Source organism: Bufo bufo, chromosome 2, assembly GCF_905171765.1.
Source record: "Bufo bufo chromosome 2, aBufBuf1.1, whole genome shotgun sequence".
NCBI classification, from domain to species: domain Eukaryota; kingdom Metazoa; phylum Chordata; class Amphibia; order Anura; family Bufonidae; genus Bufo; species Bufo bufo.
In genome coordinates this window covers 454057644-454075614 of record NC_053390.1, presented here as the reverse complement: position 1 = coordinate 454075614, position 17971 = coordinate 454057644, and the positions used below count along the sequence as shown (strand labels likewise).

Genomic DNA, 17971 nt, shown 5'->3' with positions numbered 1-17971 from the left:
GCCTAAATGTGACACTCACTTATGCACGTCTAATCCCAGATGTGCAGTATATCGGAGGGTTTTTATAACCCCAGTAACCAAAAAGCCGTATTTCTGGCTTAAATGTGACACTCACTTATGCACGTCTAATCCCAGATGTGCAGTATATCAGAGGGTTTTTATAACCCCAGTTAGCAAAAAGCTGTATTTCTGGCCTAAATGTGACAGTCACTTATGCACGTCTAATCCCAGATGTGCAGTATATCAGAGGGTTTTTTCATCCCAGTAAGCAAAAATCCGTATTTCTGGCCTAAATGTGACACTCACTTATGCACGTCTAATCCCAGATGTGCAGTATATCAGAGGGTTTTTTCACCCCAGTAACCAAAAAGCCGTATTTGTGGCCTAAATGTGACACTCACTTATGCATGTCTAATCCCAGATGTGCAGTATATCAGAGGGTTTTTTCACCCCAGTAAGCAAAGAGCTGTATTTCTGGCCTAAATGTGACACTCACTTATGCACGTCTAATCCTAGATGTGCACTATATGAAACAGATGGGGGTTTTTTCACCCCAGTATGCCCAAGTATGAGAAAGCTGTATTTGTGGCCTAAATTTCACAGTCACTTATGCACGTCTAATCCCAGATGTGCAGTATATCAGAGGGTTTTTATAACCCCAGTAAGCAAAAAGCTGTATTTGTGGCCTAAATGTGACATTCACTTATGCACATCTAATCCTAGATGTGCACTATATGAAACAGATGTTTTTTTTTCACCCCAGTAAGCAAATAGCTGTATTTCTGGCCTAAATGTGACACTCACTTATGCACGTCTAATCCTAGATGTGCAGTATATGAAACAGATGTTTTTTTTTCACCCCAGTATGAGAAAGCCGTATTTGTGGCCTAAATTTCACAGTCACTTATGCACGTCTAATCCCAGATGTGCAGTATATCAGAGGGTTTTTCACCCCAGTAAGAAAAAAGCTGTATTTCTGGCCTAAATGTGACACTTACTTATGCACGTCTAATCCCAGATGTGCAGTATATCAGAGGGTTTTTATAACCCCAGTAAGCAAAAAGCTGTATTTGTGGCCTAAATGTGACACTCACTTATGCACATCTAATCCTAGATGTGCACTATATGAAACAGATGTTTTTTTTTCACCCCAGTAAGCAAAAAGCTGTATTTCTGGCCTAAATGTGACACTCACTTATGCACGTCTAATCCTAGATGTGGCCTAAATGTGACACTCACTTATGCATGTCTAATCCCAGATGTGCAGAATATCAGAGGGTTTTTTCACCCCAGTAAGCAAAGAGCTGTATTTCTGGCCTAAATGTGACACTCACTTATGCACGTCTAATCCTAGATGTGCACTATATGAAACAGATGGGGTTTTTTTTCACCCCAGTATGCCCGAGTATGAGAAAACTGTATTTGTGGCCTACATTTCACATTCACTTATGCATGTCTAATCCCAGATGTGCAGTATATTAGAGGGTTTTTTAACCCCAGTAAGCAAAAAGCCATATTTCTGGCCTAAATGTGACACTCACTTATGCATGTCTAATCCCAGATGTGCAATATATCAGAGGGTTTTTATAACCCCAGTAACTAAAAAGCCATATTTCTGGCCTAAATGTGACACTCACTTATGCATGTCTAATCCCAGATGTGCAGTATATCAGAGGGTTTTTTCACCCCAGTAACCAAAAAGCCATATTTGTGGCTTAAATGTGACACTCACTTATGCACGTCTAATCCCAGATGTGCAGCATATCAGAGGGTTTTTTCACCCCAGTAAGCAAAAAGCTGTATTTCTGGCCTAAATGTGACACTCACTTATGCACGTCTAATCCCATATGTGCAGTATATCAGAGGGTTTTTATAACCCCAGTAACCAAAAAGCCGTATTTGTGGACTATATGTGACACTCACTTATGCACGTCTAATCCCAGTTGTGCAGTATATCAAAGGGTTTTTTCACCCCAGTAAGCAAAAAGCTGTATTTGTGGCCTAAATGTGACACTCACTTATGCACATCTAATCCTAGATGTGCACTATATGAAACAGATCTTTTTTTTTCACCCCAGTAAGCAAAAAGCTGTATTTCTGGCCTAAATGTGACACTCACTTATGCACGTCTAATCCCAGATGTGCAGTATATCGGAGGTTTTTTTTAACCCCAGTAACCAAAAAGTCGTATTTCTGGCCTAAATGTGACACTCACTTATGCACGTCTAATCCCAGATGTGCAGTATATCAGAGGGTTTTTATAACCCCAGTAACCAAAAAGCTGTATTTGTGGCCTAAATGTGACACTCACTTATGCACGTCTAATCCCAGATGTGCAGTATATCGGAGGGTTTTTATAACCCCAGTAACCAAAAAGCCGTATTTCTGGCTTAAATGTGACACTCACTTATGCACGTCTAATCCCAGATGTGCAGTATATCAGAGGGTTTTTATAACCCCAGTTAGCAAAAAGCTGTATTTCTGGCCTAAATGTGACAGTCACTTATGCACATCTAATCCCAGATGCGCAGTATATCAGAGGGTTTTTTCATCCCAGTAAGCAAAAATCCGTATTTCTGGCCTAAATGTGACACTCACTTATGCACGTCTAATCCCAGATGTGCAGTATATCAGAGGGTTTTTTCACCCCAGTAACCAAAAAGCCGTATTTGTGGCCTAAATGTGACACTCACTTATGCATGTCTAATCCCAGATGTGCAGTATATCAGAGGGTTTTTTCACCCCAGTAAGCAAAGAGCTGTATTTCTGGCCTAAATGTGACACTCACTTATGCACGTCTAATCCTAGATGTGCACTATATGAAACAGATGGGGGTTTTTTCACCCCAGTATGCCCAAGTATGAGAAAGCTGTATTTGTGGCCTAAATTTCACAGTCACTTATGCACGTCTAATCCCAGATGTGCAGTATATCAGAGGGTTTTTATAACCCCAGTAAGCAAAAAGCTGTATTTGTGGCCTAAATGTGACATTCACTTATGCACATCTAATCCTAGATGTGCACTATATGAAACAGATGTTTTTTTTTCACCCCAGTAAGCAAAAAGCTGTATTTGTGGCCTAAATGTGACACTCACTTATGCACATCTAATCCTAGATGTGCACTATATGAAACAGATGTTTTTTTTTCACCCCAGTAAGCAAAAAGCTGTATTTCTGGCCTAAATGTGACACTCACTTATGCACGTCTAATCCCAGATGTGCAGTATATCAGAGGGTTTTTATAACCCCAGTAACCAAAAAGCTGTATTTGTGGCCTAAATGTGACACTCACTTATGCACGTCTAATCCCAGATGTGCAGTATATCGGAGGGTTTTTATAACCCCAGTAACCAAAAAGCCGTATTTCTGGCTTAAATGTGACACTCACTTATGCACGTCTAATCCCAGATGTGCAGTATATCAGAGGGTTTTTATAACCCCAGTTAGCAAAAAGCTGTATTTCTGGCCTAAATGTGACAGTCACTTATGCACGTCTAATCCCAGATGCGCAGTATATCAGAGGGTTTTTTCATCCCAGTAAGCAAAAATCCGTATTTCTGGCCTAAATGTGACACTCACTTATGCACGTCTAATCCCAGATGTGCAGTATATCAGAGGGTTTTTTCACCCCAGTAACCAAAAAGCCGTATTTGTGGCCTAAATGTGACACTCACTTATGCATGTCTAATCCCAGATGTGCAGTATATCAGAGGGTTTTTTCACCCCAGTAAGCAAAGAGCTGTATTTCTGGCCTAAATGTGACACTCACTTATGCACGTCTAATCCTAGATGTGCACTATATGAAACAGATGGGGGTTTTTTCACCCCAGTATGCCCAAGTATGAGAAAGCTGTATTTGTGGCCTAAATTTCACAGTCACTTATGCACGTCTAATCCCAGATGTGCAGTATATCAGAGGGTTTTTATAACCCCAGTAAGCAAAAAGCTGTATTTGTGGCCTAAATGTGACATTCACTTATGCACATCTAATCCTAGATGTGCACTATATGAAACAGATGTTTTTTTTCACCCCAGTAAGCAAATAGCTGTATTTCTGGCCTAAATGTGACACTCACTTATGCACGTCTAATCCTAGATGTGCAGTATATGAAACAGATGTTTTTTTTTCACCCCAGTATGAGAAAGCCGTATTTGTGGCCTAAATTTCACAGTCACTTATGCACGTCTAATTCCAGATGTGCAGTATATCAGAGGGTTTTTCACCCCAGTAAGCAAAAAGCTGTATTTATGGCCTAAATGTGACACTTACTTATGCACGTCTAATCCCAGATGTGCAGTATATCAGAGGGTTTTTATAACCCCAGTAAGCAAAAAGCTGTATTTGTGGCCTAAATGTGACACTCACTTATGCACATCTAATCCTAGATGTGCACTATATGAAACAGATGTTTTTTTTTCACCCCAGTAAGCAAAAGCTGTATTTCTGGCCTAAATGTGACACTCACTTATGCACGTCTAATCCTAGATGTGGCCTAAATGTGACACTCACTTATGCATGTCTAATCCCAGATGTGCAGAATATCAGAGGGTTTTTTCACCCCAGTAAGCAAAGAGCTGTATTTCTGGCCTAAATGTGACACTCACTTATGCACGTCTAATCCTAGATGTGCACTATATGAAACAGATGGGGGTTTTTTTCACCCCAGTATGCCCGAGTATGAGAAAACTGTATTTGTGGCCTACATTTCACATTCACTTATGCACGTCTAATCCCAGATGTGCAGTATATCAGAGGGTTTTTATAACCCCAGCAAGCAAAAAGCTGTATTTGTGGCCTAAATGTGACACTTACTTATGCAAGTCTAATCCCAGATGTGCAATATATCAGAGGGTTTTTATAACCTCAGTAAGCAAAAAGCTGTATTTCTGGCCTAAATGTGACACTCACTTATGCACGTCTAATCCCAGAAGCGTAGTATATCAGAGGGTTTTTTAACCCCAGTAAGCAAAAATTCGTATTTCTGGCCTAAACGTGACACTCACTTATGCACGTCTAATCCCAGATGTGCAGTATATCAGAGGGTTTTTTCACCCCAGTAACCAAAAAACTGTATTTGTGGCCTAAATGTGACACTCACTTATGCATGTCTAATCCCAGATGTGCAGTATATCAGAGGGTTTTTTCACCCCAGTAAACAAAGAGCTGTATTTCTGGCCTAAATGTGACACTCACTTATGCACGTCTAATCCTAGATGTGCACTATATGAAACAGATGTTTTTTTTCCGCCCGAGTATGAGAAAGCCTTATTTGTGGCCTAAATTTCACAGTCACTTATGCACGTCTAATCCCAGATGTGCAGTATATCAGAGGGTTTTTTCACCCCAGTAAGCAAAGAGCTGTATTTCTGGCCTAAATGTGACACTCACTTATGCACGTCTAATCCTAGATGTGCACTATATGAAACAGATGTTTTTTTTTCACCCCAGTATGCCCGAGTATGAGAAAGCTGTATTTGTGGCCTAAATTTCACAGTCACTTATGCACGTCTAATCCCAGATGTGCAGTATATCAGAGGGTTTTTTCACCCCAGTAAACAAAAAGCTGTATTTCTGGCCTAAATGTGACACTCACTTATGCACGTCTAATGCTAGATGTGCACTATATGAAACAGATGGTTTTTTTTCACCCCAGTAAGCAAAAAGCTGTATTTCTGGCCTAAATGTGACACTCACTTATGCACGTCTAATCCTAGATTTTCACTATATGAAACAGATGGTTTTTTTTCACCTCAGTATGCCCCAGTATGAGAAAGCCGTATTTGTGGCCTAAATTTCACAGTCACTTATGCACGTCTAATCCCATATGTGCAGTATATCAGACGTTTTTTTTCACCCCAGTAAGCAAAAAGCTGTATTTCTGGCCTAAACGTGACACTCACTTATGCAGCGATAATCCTAGATGTGCACTATGTGAAAAAAAGGGTTTTTTTTAACCCCAGTGTCTCAAAGCAGTATTTCTGGACTTGCAGACATGCAGATATCCTGTGCTGGTGCACTATCGTTGCATAAAATGGCTGCCGATTATGTATTGATATTGACTAACTGAAGGAAAATAAGTTTGTTTTCAGTAGTAGTTGGCTCAGGGCAGGTTTTAAACAATTGTGCACTGCACCCACAAAACACATTTGCTGTAGATCGCTGAGTAAAGAAGCAGTTCTTCATAAGATTTCTCCCTGATCTCTCCCTCACAGCAGCTGCCGCCTATCCCTACACTAATCCGAGCAGAGTGACGGGCGGCGCTACGTGACTCCAGCCTAAATAGAGGCTGGGTCACATGCTGCAGTTGGCCAATCACAGCCATGCCAATAGTAGGCATCGCTGTGATGGCCTTTTGGGGCAAGTAGTACGACGCTTGTTGATTGGCTGCTGGGCAGCCTTTCAAAAAGCGCCAAGAAAGCGCCGAACACCGAACCTGAACTTTTACGTAAATGTTCAGGTTCGGGTCCGGGTGCCGAAAAACCTAAAGTTCGGTACGAACCCGAACTTTACAGTTCGGGTTCACTCAACTCTAATTGTATTTAGATAAACTGCAAAAGTTTTAAAACAATGATTAGTAACATTCACATCATATCTTCTATTACTCACCTTTCATGTGATCCAAAGCATCAGGCTGCTCTGTCGTTGTTCCAACATCTTGTTCAAGTTTGTCCTGAAGATGTTTTAAAACCTCCTAAAATCAAGATATGTGAAACAATGTGAATATTTTCTTTAACAATTAGACATATACTGTAGATGATATTTGTGCATTTATTTGAACAAACCACGCAGCCTATGAATGCCTCCATGCCCTTAGGCTACAGATTTCGCAGAATACATTCCATGCTCATATGGTCATTATTCAGACTAAATACAGCGGCTAGTGGAAGTGAAAATACAGGAAACTTTGAGACTGACACAGATACATTCATTGATATAATAAAGACTGTATCTGGGGAGAGCAAAATGTCATAGTGTGCTGGCAACAGGGCCCAGAGGGCACAACGTTACATAAAATTTACAACATTTTCTCTAACAAGCCAAAAGTCATCCACATGTCACAACACTCATCACACTTTGGTTTTAAAAATGTGAAAAGTAATAAAGTCAGTGAGGAGTTAAGTACCCCGGGGATTATTCTCCTAATTTATTCAAACTTATCATGCTCAATGTTGTGGGGCCTGGAAGAATTCTATTTCAGTTGCTCTAAAAATCATGCACAAAATTGAAAGCACAATGGCATTTATCAAGTAGATAAAGTTACTACAAGGCACTTACTAATGTATTGTGATTGTCCATATTGCTTCCTTTGCTGGCTGAATTTATTTTTCCATCACATTATACACTGCTCATTTCCATGGTTACGACCACCCTGCCATCCAAGCAGTGGTGGACGTGCTTGTACACTATAGGAAAAAGTGTCGGGCTCTCTGGTGGCAAGGACTGTAGGAGCTCACATAGGAGGAGAAAACACTGTGCGGCACTATGAATGTACCGATATGTGACTGAACGGTGCATTCACAAGAATACAGAGCCAGGTGAGTTTTCATCTCTAAAGCCTGGCTCTGTAAGTCAATGCCCGAGAAAAGAGCGGAGATTGTTTGTGTAAAAAGAACAAAGGCGCCACCCTCATTGCACTAAAGGCCTCATTTGCATATTTATAAAAAGATTTAAAAGTGGATTTAAAATTGAAATAATTGGCACTGGGCTTTCTTACATAGGCGTGTTACTGGTGGAAGACTTCCTTTAAACTGTATAGTAATGTGCATGTCCACCTACAGATCTGGATGAACATAGTCTCATATGTACACTTTGCTATATCTACTGTTAGATGGAGAAAGCTGCAGCAGAAAGGACACGCCCCTGAGCTGTGATAAGGAGAAAGCCGCAGCAGAAAGGATATGCCCCTGAACTGTGACAGAAAAAGAGCTGCAACAGAAAGGGCATGCCTCCTGAGGACAATATTGCAGAGAAATTGGAGCAATGAATAAGGAGATCTCTGGATCCATGTGAGATACAGGACTGGTTCTAATTTTGTTACAAATTTATTTTAATGCGCTGTATGATGTCTGATTTTCATTTTTTACATCAGATACATTTATTGAATAATTCAATAGCTATACAAAATTTTGAATTACATGCAATTTCAAAAGTATTCAGATCGAGAAGCTGGTTTGAAAAATGTAAAATATTTTTGGTGGGACCAAGGAGGTAAGATAAAATGCAGCCAAGCAGCAAGCACTGAGAAAAATACATTTCAGGTAAGCATCACCTATAGGCACTGACTTCTAGCATTTCGGAGCTAATGACAGGACCTCCTGTTTAACCCCCATTTACATAAATTTCTGCAACAAATCTGCTGTCCATGAAATTATGCAGTTAGCTGAAACTACAGTACATTGGGTTGAACATCCATCCACTGAACACTCTGCGATTAAGAAGGAAAGTAATATATTTTATCTGTAAGTAAAAAGACAAAAAAACATTGGCTTCCGTCTAACAAGTGAGTCTGTTTAAAACTAATAATTAACATTAGAGTATGTCTAGCCAAGCAATTATGTAAATTGCCGATTGCCATTGTAAAAGGGTTGTTTTTCTTTAGATTGTTACTAAGCACACGGGTTATAATGACCCATCCCATGCTACAATAAAACCGTCAACGTAATTATTAAAGATCCATATGCAGTTTTTAATCTTGAAATGCTCATACCAGTCTATTAAAGTTGAAATGATCTTAATGTGTACCCTCATTTTTTCATTGCATTACAGGGAGTGCAGAATTATTAGGCAAGTTGTATTTTTGAGGATTAATTTTATTATTGAACAACAACCATGTTCTCAATGAACCCAAAAAACTCATTAATATCAAAGCTGAATATTTTTGGAAGTAGTTTTTAGTTTGTTTTTAGTTTTAGCTATTTTAGGGGGATATCTTTGTGTGCAGGTGACTATTACTGTGCATAATTATTAGGCAACTTAACAAAAAACAAATATATACCCATTTCAATTATTTATTTTTACCAGTGAAACCAATATAACATCTCAACATTCACAAATATACATTTCTGACATTCAAAAACAAAACAAAAACAAATCAGTGACCAATATAGCCACCTTTCTTTGCAAGGACACTCAAAAGCCTGCCATCCATGGATTCTGTCAGTGTTTTGATCTGTTCACCATCAACATTGCGTGCAGCAGCAACCACAGCCTCCCAGACACTGTTCAGAGAGGTGTACTGTTTTCCCTCCTTGTAAATCTCACATTTGATGATGGACCACAGGTTCTCAATGGGGTTCAGATCAGGTGAACAAGGAGGCCATGTCATTAGATTTTCTTCTTTTATACCCTTTCTTGCCAGCCACGCTGTGGAGTACTTGGACGCGTGTGATGGAGCATTGTCCTGCATGAAAATCATGTTTTTCTTGAAGGATGCAGACTTCTTCCTGTACCACTGCTTGAAGAAGGTGTCTTCCAGAAACTGGCAGTAGGACTGGGAGTTGAGCTTGACTCCATCCTCAACCCGAAAAGGCCCCACAAGCTCATCTTTGATGATACCAGCCCAAACCAGTACTCCACCTCCACCTTGCTGGCGTCTGAGTCGGACTGGAGCTCTCTGCCCTTTACCAATCCAGCCACGGGCCCATCCATCTGGCCCATCAAGACTCACTCTCATTTCATCAGTCCATAAAACCTTAGAAAAATCAGTCTTGAGATATTTCTTGGCCCAGTCTTGACGTTTCAGCTTGTGTGTCTTGTTCAGTGGTGGTTGTCTTTCAGCCTATCTTACCTTGGCCATGTCTCTGAGTATTGCACACCTTGTGCTTTTGGGCACTCCAGTGATGTTGCAGTTCTGAAATATGGCCAAACTGGTGGCAAGTGGCATCTTGGCAGCTGCACGCTTGACTTTTTTCAGTTCATGGGCAGTTATTTTGCACCTTGGTTTTTCCACACGCTTCTTGCGACCCTGTTGACTATTTTGAATGAAACGCTTGATTGTTCGATGATCACGCTTCAGAAGCTTTGCAATTTTAAGAGTGCTGCATCCCTCTGCAAGATATCTCACTATTTTTGACTTTTCTGAGCCTGTCAAGTCCTTCTTTTGACCCATTTTGCCAAAGGAAAGGAAGTTGCCTAATAATTATGCACACCTAATATAGGGTGTTGATGTCATTAGACCACACCCCTTCTCATTACAGAGATGCACATCACCTAATATGCTTAATTGGTAGTAGGCTTTCGAGCCTATACAGCTTGGAGTAAGACAACATGCATAAAGAGGATGATGTGGTCAAAATACTCATTTGCCTAATAATTCTGCACTCCCTGTATATCAGAATATAGCATTAATGGGTGGACTGTGAGCTGGGACCTTGCCAGACACTAGACCAATGGTGCCTGCTGCACTCTACTAGGAACTTTGCCTCTTCAGCTTTTAAATGTGTCTTCAGAAAATGGCCTATTGTTTAAATCAAGTTTTTATGTTAAACATATTTTTAAAGAATTATGGCAATGTTACACTGTATTTTAAATTTTCCATGACATTATCTAGAGCAAAAATGCTGCAGTTTTCACACTGTTAACAAACCCTAATATTAGGCGCCACTTATTGGTCTGTACAAATCACTTTTCAGCAGTCATCTCATTATCATCACAGCCAGGGTCAGAATGACAGATATCACCTATATATACACTGACGAGCAAAAGGGTAACATTGTTTTGAACTTTTGACTTTCAGACTCCCGTCCACTGCAGCTTCGGACGCGAGACTACCATTATTTTATAGACAATCATCTTGGCTATTTCATACATAAATTGGACTTGCAACTATTTAGCATATGATTAGTTATGCAGATTCTTGTCTAACTAACTAACTAACAGCCCCAGTGTTGTCATCCTAATTTGTTAGCTACAATCCGTTCAGGAATAACAATTAGATCATAGCTACTCACGTCCTCTGGATCTTTGAGTGGACGATCCATAGCCAATGTACCCCTAAGTAGGAACATTGGGGGGGAGGAAGGGAGGTCTAGGAGATCCCAAGAAAGATATCCTCCAACGCATATCTCTAGCTAGTTCCTGAGTGCAGAGGATCAAGTAGGCTTGCCCTGTATTTCAGCCAGGGCTGCCAGAGCAGCAGGTAGCGGTCTCTACTGTGGTATGTCCAGCCTATCAGTTCCTCCATTTGACACATCTGTCGTGCCACATATCCATGGTCGGTGGATCAACTGATCTCCATTTCAGGGGAATTAGGAGTTTTGCAGCCATAAGTAAGTGGGTGGTTAGATTGTTCTTCCCTGGACGAAAATTTGGAGTGGGCAGCCAGAGTAGAACTAATTGGGCTGTGAGTCTCAGGGTCGTGGCACAGATCTTGTTTATAGTGTGCTCTACCCCTTCCCAAAATTGGCGAATGGCCGAACAGAACCACCATATGTGAGAGATGGACCCAGTGGCGGCATTACATCTCCAACAAAGGTCTGTGGGGAGTAGGTTTATTTTATAAAGGTACTCGGGGGTTCTATACCATCTAAACGCCACCTTTACAGAGTTTTCTTGTATTTTTATACATTTGGAGAAACCGTGTGAACACTTTTGGATCAATTTTTTGCTATTGTCATCTAGCGTGAGGTGTAGTTCTCTCTCCCAATCCGCTACCCATGGTGGCAAATTGGAGTCTCTTGCACAGAGAATTTGCCTATATATGTGGGTGGTACACTTGTGGGGCAGATTTGGTAGTAATATAAAGTTTTCTAACCACGTCGGGTCTGTCAATGGAACAAACTTAGAGGACTTAAACTGTCTGCAGACATTTTCAAAGTCATTCCCTTGAATGAAGCTTTTTCCAGGGTCTGGTCTTCCAGAAAGGGCTGCGTAGAAGTCGGCAGGGGCCTGTAGCTTTGTCAAGTCACCTAGTCTGTGTCGGGTCATTGAGAGCCAAATTTCAGATGGAATCTTAACTTGTGGACACATAAGGGTGGGTAGGACTGATATAGGAGCCAAAGGAGAAATCTTAGCTTGACCAGAGTTGAGTTCTTTTGATTTGTGGCAGATACATAACAGCCCCCTGGTAAGCTCGCTGTCTATTTTGGCCCCCTCTCCCACTTTTCCAGGTAACCACAGTCTGTGGAATGAATCTTTGCCTAGAAGGGCCAATTCTAAGTCTATGTGCATACAGTGGTACTCTTGTCTGGTCAGCCTCAGCCACCTTTCTAGGTTAATGGCCTGAATATAGGTCGGGATGTCTGGGAGAGAAATGCTGCCATGTTTTTTCCTACGAGAGAGCAGCCGGAAGGACATTCTAGGACGGCCACTAGCCCAGAGATACTTACTCATAAGGGCTTGAATTTTGTTTAAAAGTTGCAGGGTATTGAAATAGTAAGGGCTCTTAGAGTATACATAAGTAATGGCAGGATGTAGGTGGTTAAGACATTCTTTCTGCCTAGCCAGGTGAGGAAAGGCGAGGAGCTTTTTGAGAGAATAGAGGTGACTTTGGTAAGTAGCGGGGGGGGAAATTGAGACGAAATAAGAACTTAGGATCTAGCGGAGTCATGACTTCCAGATATTTTATTGCCTGGGTAGGCCATTTAAACAGTGTGAGGGCTTTGACCCTAGTTCGCAGGGTAGGTGACAAAGATATACCTAAGGCTTCCGACTTATCAAAGTTTATCTTAAAGTTTGAGATTAGCCCAAAGGATTTGAATATCTGCATAACCTCCGGCAGGGCCTCCTCTGGGTTTGCCAGCAAGAGCAATAAGTCGTCCGCAAAGGCGGCCATCTTATGAGTGTGATTTCCCAGTTTCACGCCTTTAATCGTGGGAGATTGACGGAACTTTAGCAGTAGCATCTCTAGGATGAGGATGAACAGGGTGGGGGACAACGGGCATCCTTGGCGGGTACCATTTTTGATTTGGAAGGCGTCCGATAGGGTCCTGTTGACCAGCACTTTTGCAGATGGTGCTGAATACAATGTAAAAATGGCTCTTATATAGTCCTCTGGGAAGCCAAAGGCATTCAATACCCTTCTCATATAGTGCCAACTGACCCTATCGAACGCCTTCTCAGCATCTGTGCCTAGCAGCACAAGGGGGACTTAGTTTTAATAGCGTGCGTGGCCACATGTATCACTCTACTGATGTTATGTCTGCCCTCCCTGCCTGCAACAAAGTCCACTTGCTCTTCACCCACCAGCCCAGGAAGCAGCTTCGAAATTCTGTTAAGCAATTTAGCCCACCATTTTAGGTCAGTGTTTAGCAGCGATATCGGTCTGTAATTTCCACAGACCTCTTTATCTCTTCCATCTTTGTGGATAATTGTTATATGTGCTTCCTGGGATTGTGGGGATAGAGAACCACCTTTGAGGAGGTGATTACAAACAACAACAAAGTGAGGTATTAGGATGTCTCGGAATTTTTTGTAATAGGAGATTGGAAACCCATCAGGCCCTGGGCTCTTACCGGAAGGAATAGAAGAGAGGACTTGGTCAACTTCTTCTACCGTAAATGGCAGGAGTAACCCACGTATATCTTCCGTTGTTAGGCTCGGAATGTTAATGGAGCCTAGGAACTCTGCGATGCGGTCATCAATCTGCTGGCTAGTGGAGGGTGCCGGGAGGTTATACAAAGTCGAATAGAAGGAGCAAAACTGTGCTATCGCTGGGGTGTTGATAAGTCGGGAGCCTGAACTCGATTTAATGGCTTGGATAAAGGATTTGTTCCTTTGTCCCTTTAGAAGGTTAGAGACCAGTTTGGATCCCCTATTCCCGTGTAGATATTGTTTAAAATGCAGGGTCTTTAGGGCTCTAGCAGCCCGTACGTTTAGTAGGTCTGTAACCTGTTGTCTCAGCCGTTTTAGCGACTCCAAAACCTCACCTCATCTCGCTCTCTTGTGCAGAGTCTCAAGTGTGGAGATCTGCTGGAGGAGGGAGTCTAACTGTTTCTGCCTATTTCTCTTGACCTTGGTGCGCATACTTATAAGCTCCCCTCTAACAACCACCTTGTGGGCCTCCCAGAGAGTTGTCTTGCTGGCGAGATCCCGGTCATTTTCCCTAAAATAGTTTCTAAGGCACTGATCTACAGCTCGTCTGTGTGATTCGTCCTCTAAAAGTGTCTCATTCAATCTCCAAACCCAGGACTTCGGTGGGATTGCGTGAAACCTCACCTTCACACTCACCGGCGCATGGTCAGATATGACTATGTTCCCAATACTGGCCTCCGTTACTGAAGACAGCAATTGGTTTGTTAAGAGTAAATAGTCCAGGCGTTGATATGTATTGTGCGCCCGTGAGTGGAAGGTGTAGTCCTTTTCCTCCGGGTGGAAAAGGCACCAGACATCTGAGACCCCTAAGTCTGTGAAGGTGAGAAGAAGTCTTCTCAGTTGTCTCTTAGAGGGAGGGCGGCCTATAGAAGTTGAGTCCTTGGATGCATCTAGAGTGAGATTGAGGTCTCCCCCTATGATGAGGTGCCCCTCTCTGAAGGTTTTTAGAATCCCCAGCGTGCGAAGCAACCAGGGGATCTGCCCACTCTTTGGTGCGTACAGGTTTACCAGAGTGAACATGGAGTTCGCCACACTGCCTTTCAGAAATAGATAACGTCCATCAGAATCAGCCAATTTAGATGTCAAAGTGAAGGGTATATTCTGCCCCAGACCTATGGAAACCCCTCTGGCTGCTGAGGAATAAGAGGCGTGATGCCACACAGGGAAATGTTTGCTCACTACCCTAGGTATGTGCAAGTGTCTAAAGTGGGTCTCCTGCAGTAGCACTAAGTCGGCACTCTCCTTCCTGAGCAGGTGGTAAATTTGGCTTCTTTTTTGCAGGGTATTCATGCCATTCACATTGAACGACACAATCTTTAAGTCAGACATGACGATAGTGTGGGGATCTGAGCGGATGAGCTGGGAAAGTAGTCAGAGGGTGACACAGGGCAACAAATATAAAACAGAGTATAAACATTGCAATACATAGGATTATTGAAGTAAATACTAAAATGGTAAGATTTACCTAAGAGGTCTTAGACCTCAGGAGGGGGAAATTAGTGTGGAAGTGCCCGAATACCAGGTCTCACACACTAAGCCCATTACAAAGAATGCAGATAGCAGACATAGTCAAACTATACAGAGTGAAGGCATAAATCACGGAATAGGCGCTCCACCTTGCCACCTTTAGACGACCGCCCGATGCTCCAACCTAGCCCGGGGTGGTCAATTTTTATGAGCTACTTTCAGAATGGTCGGGCGACAAGAAACATGTGGGGGGAGGGGGGAAAACGGGATAGGGGGGGAAGAAGGGGGGGTAGGTAGGAACAGGAGTGGAGAGCAGGATAACAGTAGAGGAGAGAAGAGAGGGGGAAGCTCCGTGAAGAAGGAAACAGGCAGGGGCTATGTAGAACCTGAGTCCTGCAAGAGGAAGATGCGGCCGCGGTCTCAATGGCTGCGATCGTCAGAGTTCCACATCAAAGTGCGCTTCCAAGGCCTCTGGAGAAAACGATTCAAGGGACCCTCTTTTTCGGGGATCTCTTTTTCTGCGCCAAGCGCCAACTCTCCGGCTGCGGCAGGCTTGGGAGGTCCAGTATCTGGCTGCAGGGGAGCCAAGCCTGAATGTCCAGAGCATCTGTTCCCAAGGCCTCCCAAACAGGCGGTAAGTCCTTCAGGAGTCTCACAGTGAACTGCTTCCCCCCAATTACGGTGCTTAAGCCGAAAGGGAACAGCCAACGGACCGGTAGTTTCTTGTCCCTCAGCATCGAGGTTAACGGACGGAGGTTCCTGCGCTTGGCTAGCGTACTTGCCGCTAAATCTTGAAACAGGAGCACCTTGTGCCCATCTAGAGTGACATCACCCTTCTCTCTAGCCGCTTTCAGGACTGCAGCAGTGTCCAAAAAGTTCATTAAGGTACACACCACGTCTCTGGGTGGATCTCCCGCAGCGGGTTTAGGCCTAAGAGCTCTATGGGCCCTCTCGATGACAATGGCGGCGGCCTGGTCTTCTCCCACCAGAAGGGCAAATAGGCGGCGTACTGTGTCCGGCAGGTCTTCAACCGGCACCGTCTCAGGTATTCCTCGCAGACGAACATTTTTCCTCCGCCCTCTATTCTCCTGGTCTTCCAGGTGCACATAGGCTGCATTAATCATTTTAGACATAGCGGCCAGGCGATTTTGTACTCCGGCTTCATGCTGAACTAGGAGATCTTGGCTTTCTTCCAGGTGTTCAACCCGGTGACCAAGTTGCTGGAACTCGGCTTTAATGTCAGAAAGTTCTTTCATAACTGGGGTAAGGGCCTGGGCTAGCGATTGTTGCAGAAAGCTTCGGGTGAGAGGGAGGTAGTCTGTCTCACCTCTATTGTAAGCTTCAGCGTCTGAGCTGTTGGCATCTGAATCTGCGTCTTCCCGTCCAGAGTAAGTTTGCGCCTCGCGCGCCATCTTGCAGCTCTCAGGGTGCGAGGAGGATCTTCTGTTAAGGAATTTATTCAAGTCCCCCTGAGTCTTTTTCGTCTTCAGGGTGTTCCCTGACGCACCATCTCTGTCTCTGAGAGTTTTCCCCATCGTGGGTTCTCTGTCTGCTGAATAAAGCTGATAAAGCTGGGCTAGCGGTGAGGAGCTCTGGTGGAGACGACCTACACCATGGCTTGCTGGCTCCGCCCCCAACGTCTGAATTCTGAATGGCCTTTGTATATTCTACCCATAGTTGCATGGGTTTCCCCTGGGTACTCTAAATTTAGATTATAAGCTCCACAGGGGATAGTGAAAGATGATAACGTCTGTAAAGTGCAGAATATGTTGACACCATAAAAGCAAGTAAAATAAATACTTCTAAATGCTGAAAACACCACTTCAGGCAACTTAATCCTATACTGAAAACAGACAAAAAAATATTGTCTATAAGCACTTGTTCACATCTGTATTGGAGGCTCGGTTTGGGGCCTCTGTTACAAATTCTGTCAAACAGATTGGACAAAACGTCCTGCATACAATGTTCCCGAGCGGAACCTGAACGGACTCCATATCAGCGGAGCCTGATCAGCTCTGTTCGTGTCAGTTATGTGTTGAATCCGTTACTTCCATGATCCGCAATTTTCATTGTTCTGCTCCTCTAACGGAGCAGAACAATGGTAATTACCAGTTGTGATGTGAATTCACCCTAATCAGAAAATAAAAACAGATTAGAATAAAATGATACATGTCAGTATCGGTTTTAACTGGCAGAAAATAATATAGGTGACATTCCTCTTCAGTCTGAAGTTTTCTGTTGGCTAAGTTATTTTGACAGCAGTTCCATTCACATCAGTGACACTGTATTAACACTGAAGTCAATGAACCTGCTGCCCCCCCCCCCCCCCCCTTCATGCCATTTACTGGAATATCTCATCAAAAGACTGGGAATGTACATTCATCCACTCTCACCTTCATGTCAGATGTGTCATGCTCAAGGCGGCTCAGTTGGCTGCTATTATCCTTCAGCTCCCTCCTCAGGTGGGAATTCTCCTTCTTTAGGTCTTCTACCTGACGGACAAGCTGATCATAGGAAGCAGAAGAACCAACTAGTCCAATTCTTGCACACACCTGCACAGATAAAACACATCACTCAGACCTCTATATATTAACTGTGAATGGCAGAAATCACACACGCAGTTTTTTTTTTCTTTTTTCTTTTTTAAATAATGAGTGGATCAAACAAGAAGGAAAATCAGAAAGAAAATTCTTCTCTTTGTGTTTGGCATGAAAATTTGTATCAGAAATGTGTGATTCCAGCCAAAAGGTAACTCAAAGATCTCTCTTTTACAAATAAGACTGTTCACACCAAAATCTCCAGAAGTATAAAACGAACACAAACCCTATAGAATGCATTTGGTTGTATAGATCATTCATTGACTCCCATGGTAAAGAAATGAATTGGCATATGTCAGGCTCATTGTAGTCTATGGACGTGCACCTCAAATGTTGTGAACAGAACCAAATTGCCACTGTGTATTTTAATTTTTA

The 17971-nt window shown here is 42.7% G+C and overlaps 1 protein-coding gene across 1 annotated transcript in view; it reads right to left on the bottom strand.

Annotated features, from left to right (window-relative positions):
• The window catches only part of APC2 (APC regulator of WNT signaling pathway 2), a gene marked incomplete at its 5' end in the record, with an annotated part of 88687 nt that extends 71124 nt beyond the window's left edge, over positions 1-17563 (bottom strand). The window contains 2 exons of the mRNA XM_040419806.1: positions 6609-6693; positions 17393-17563. Of these exons, the coding sequence (XP_040275740.1) occupies positions 6609-6693; positions 17393-17563 (256 nt within the window). The remainder of the gene's footprint in view (positions 1-6608; positions 6694-17392) is intronic.
• Between the last annotated feature and the right edge of the window lie 408 nt (positions 17564-17971).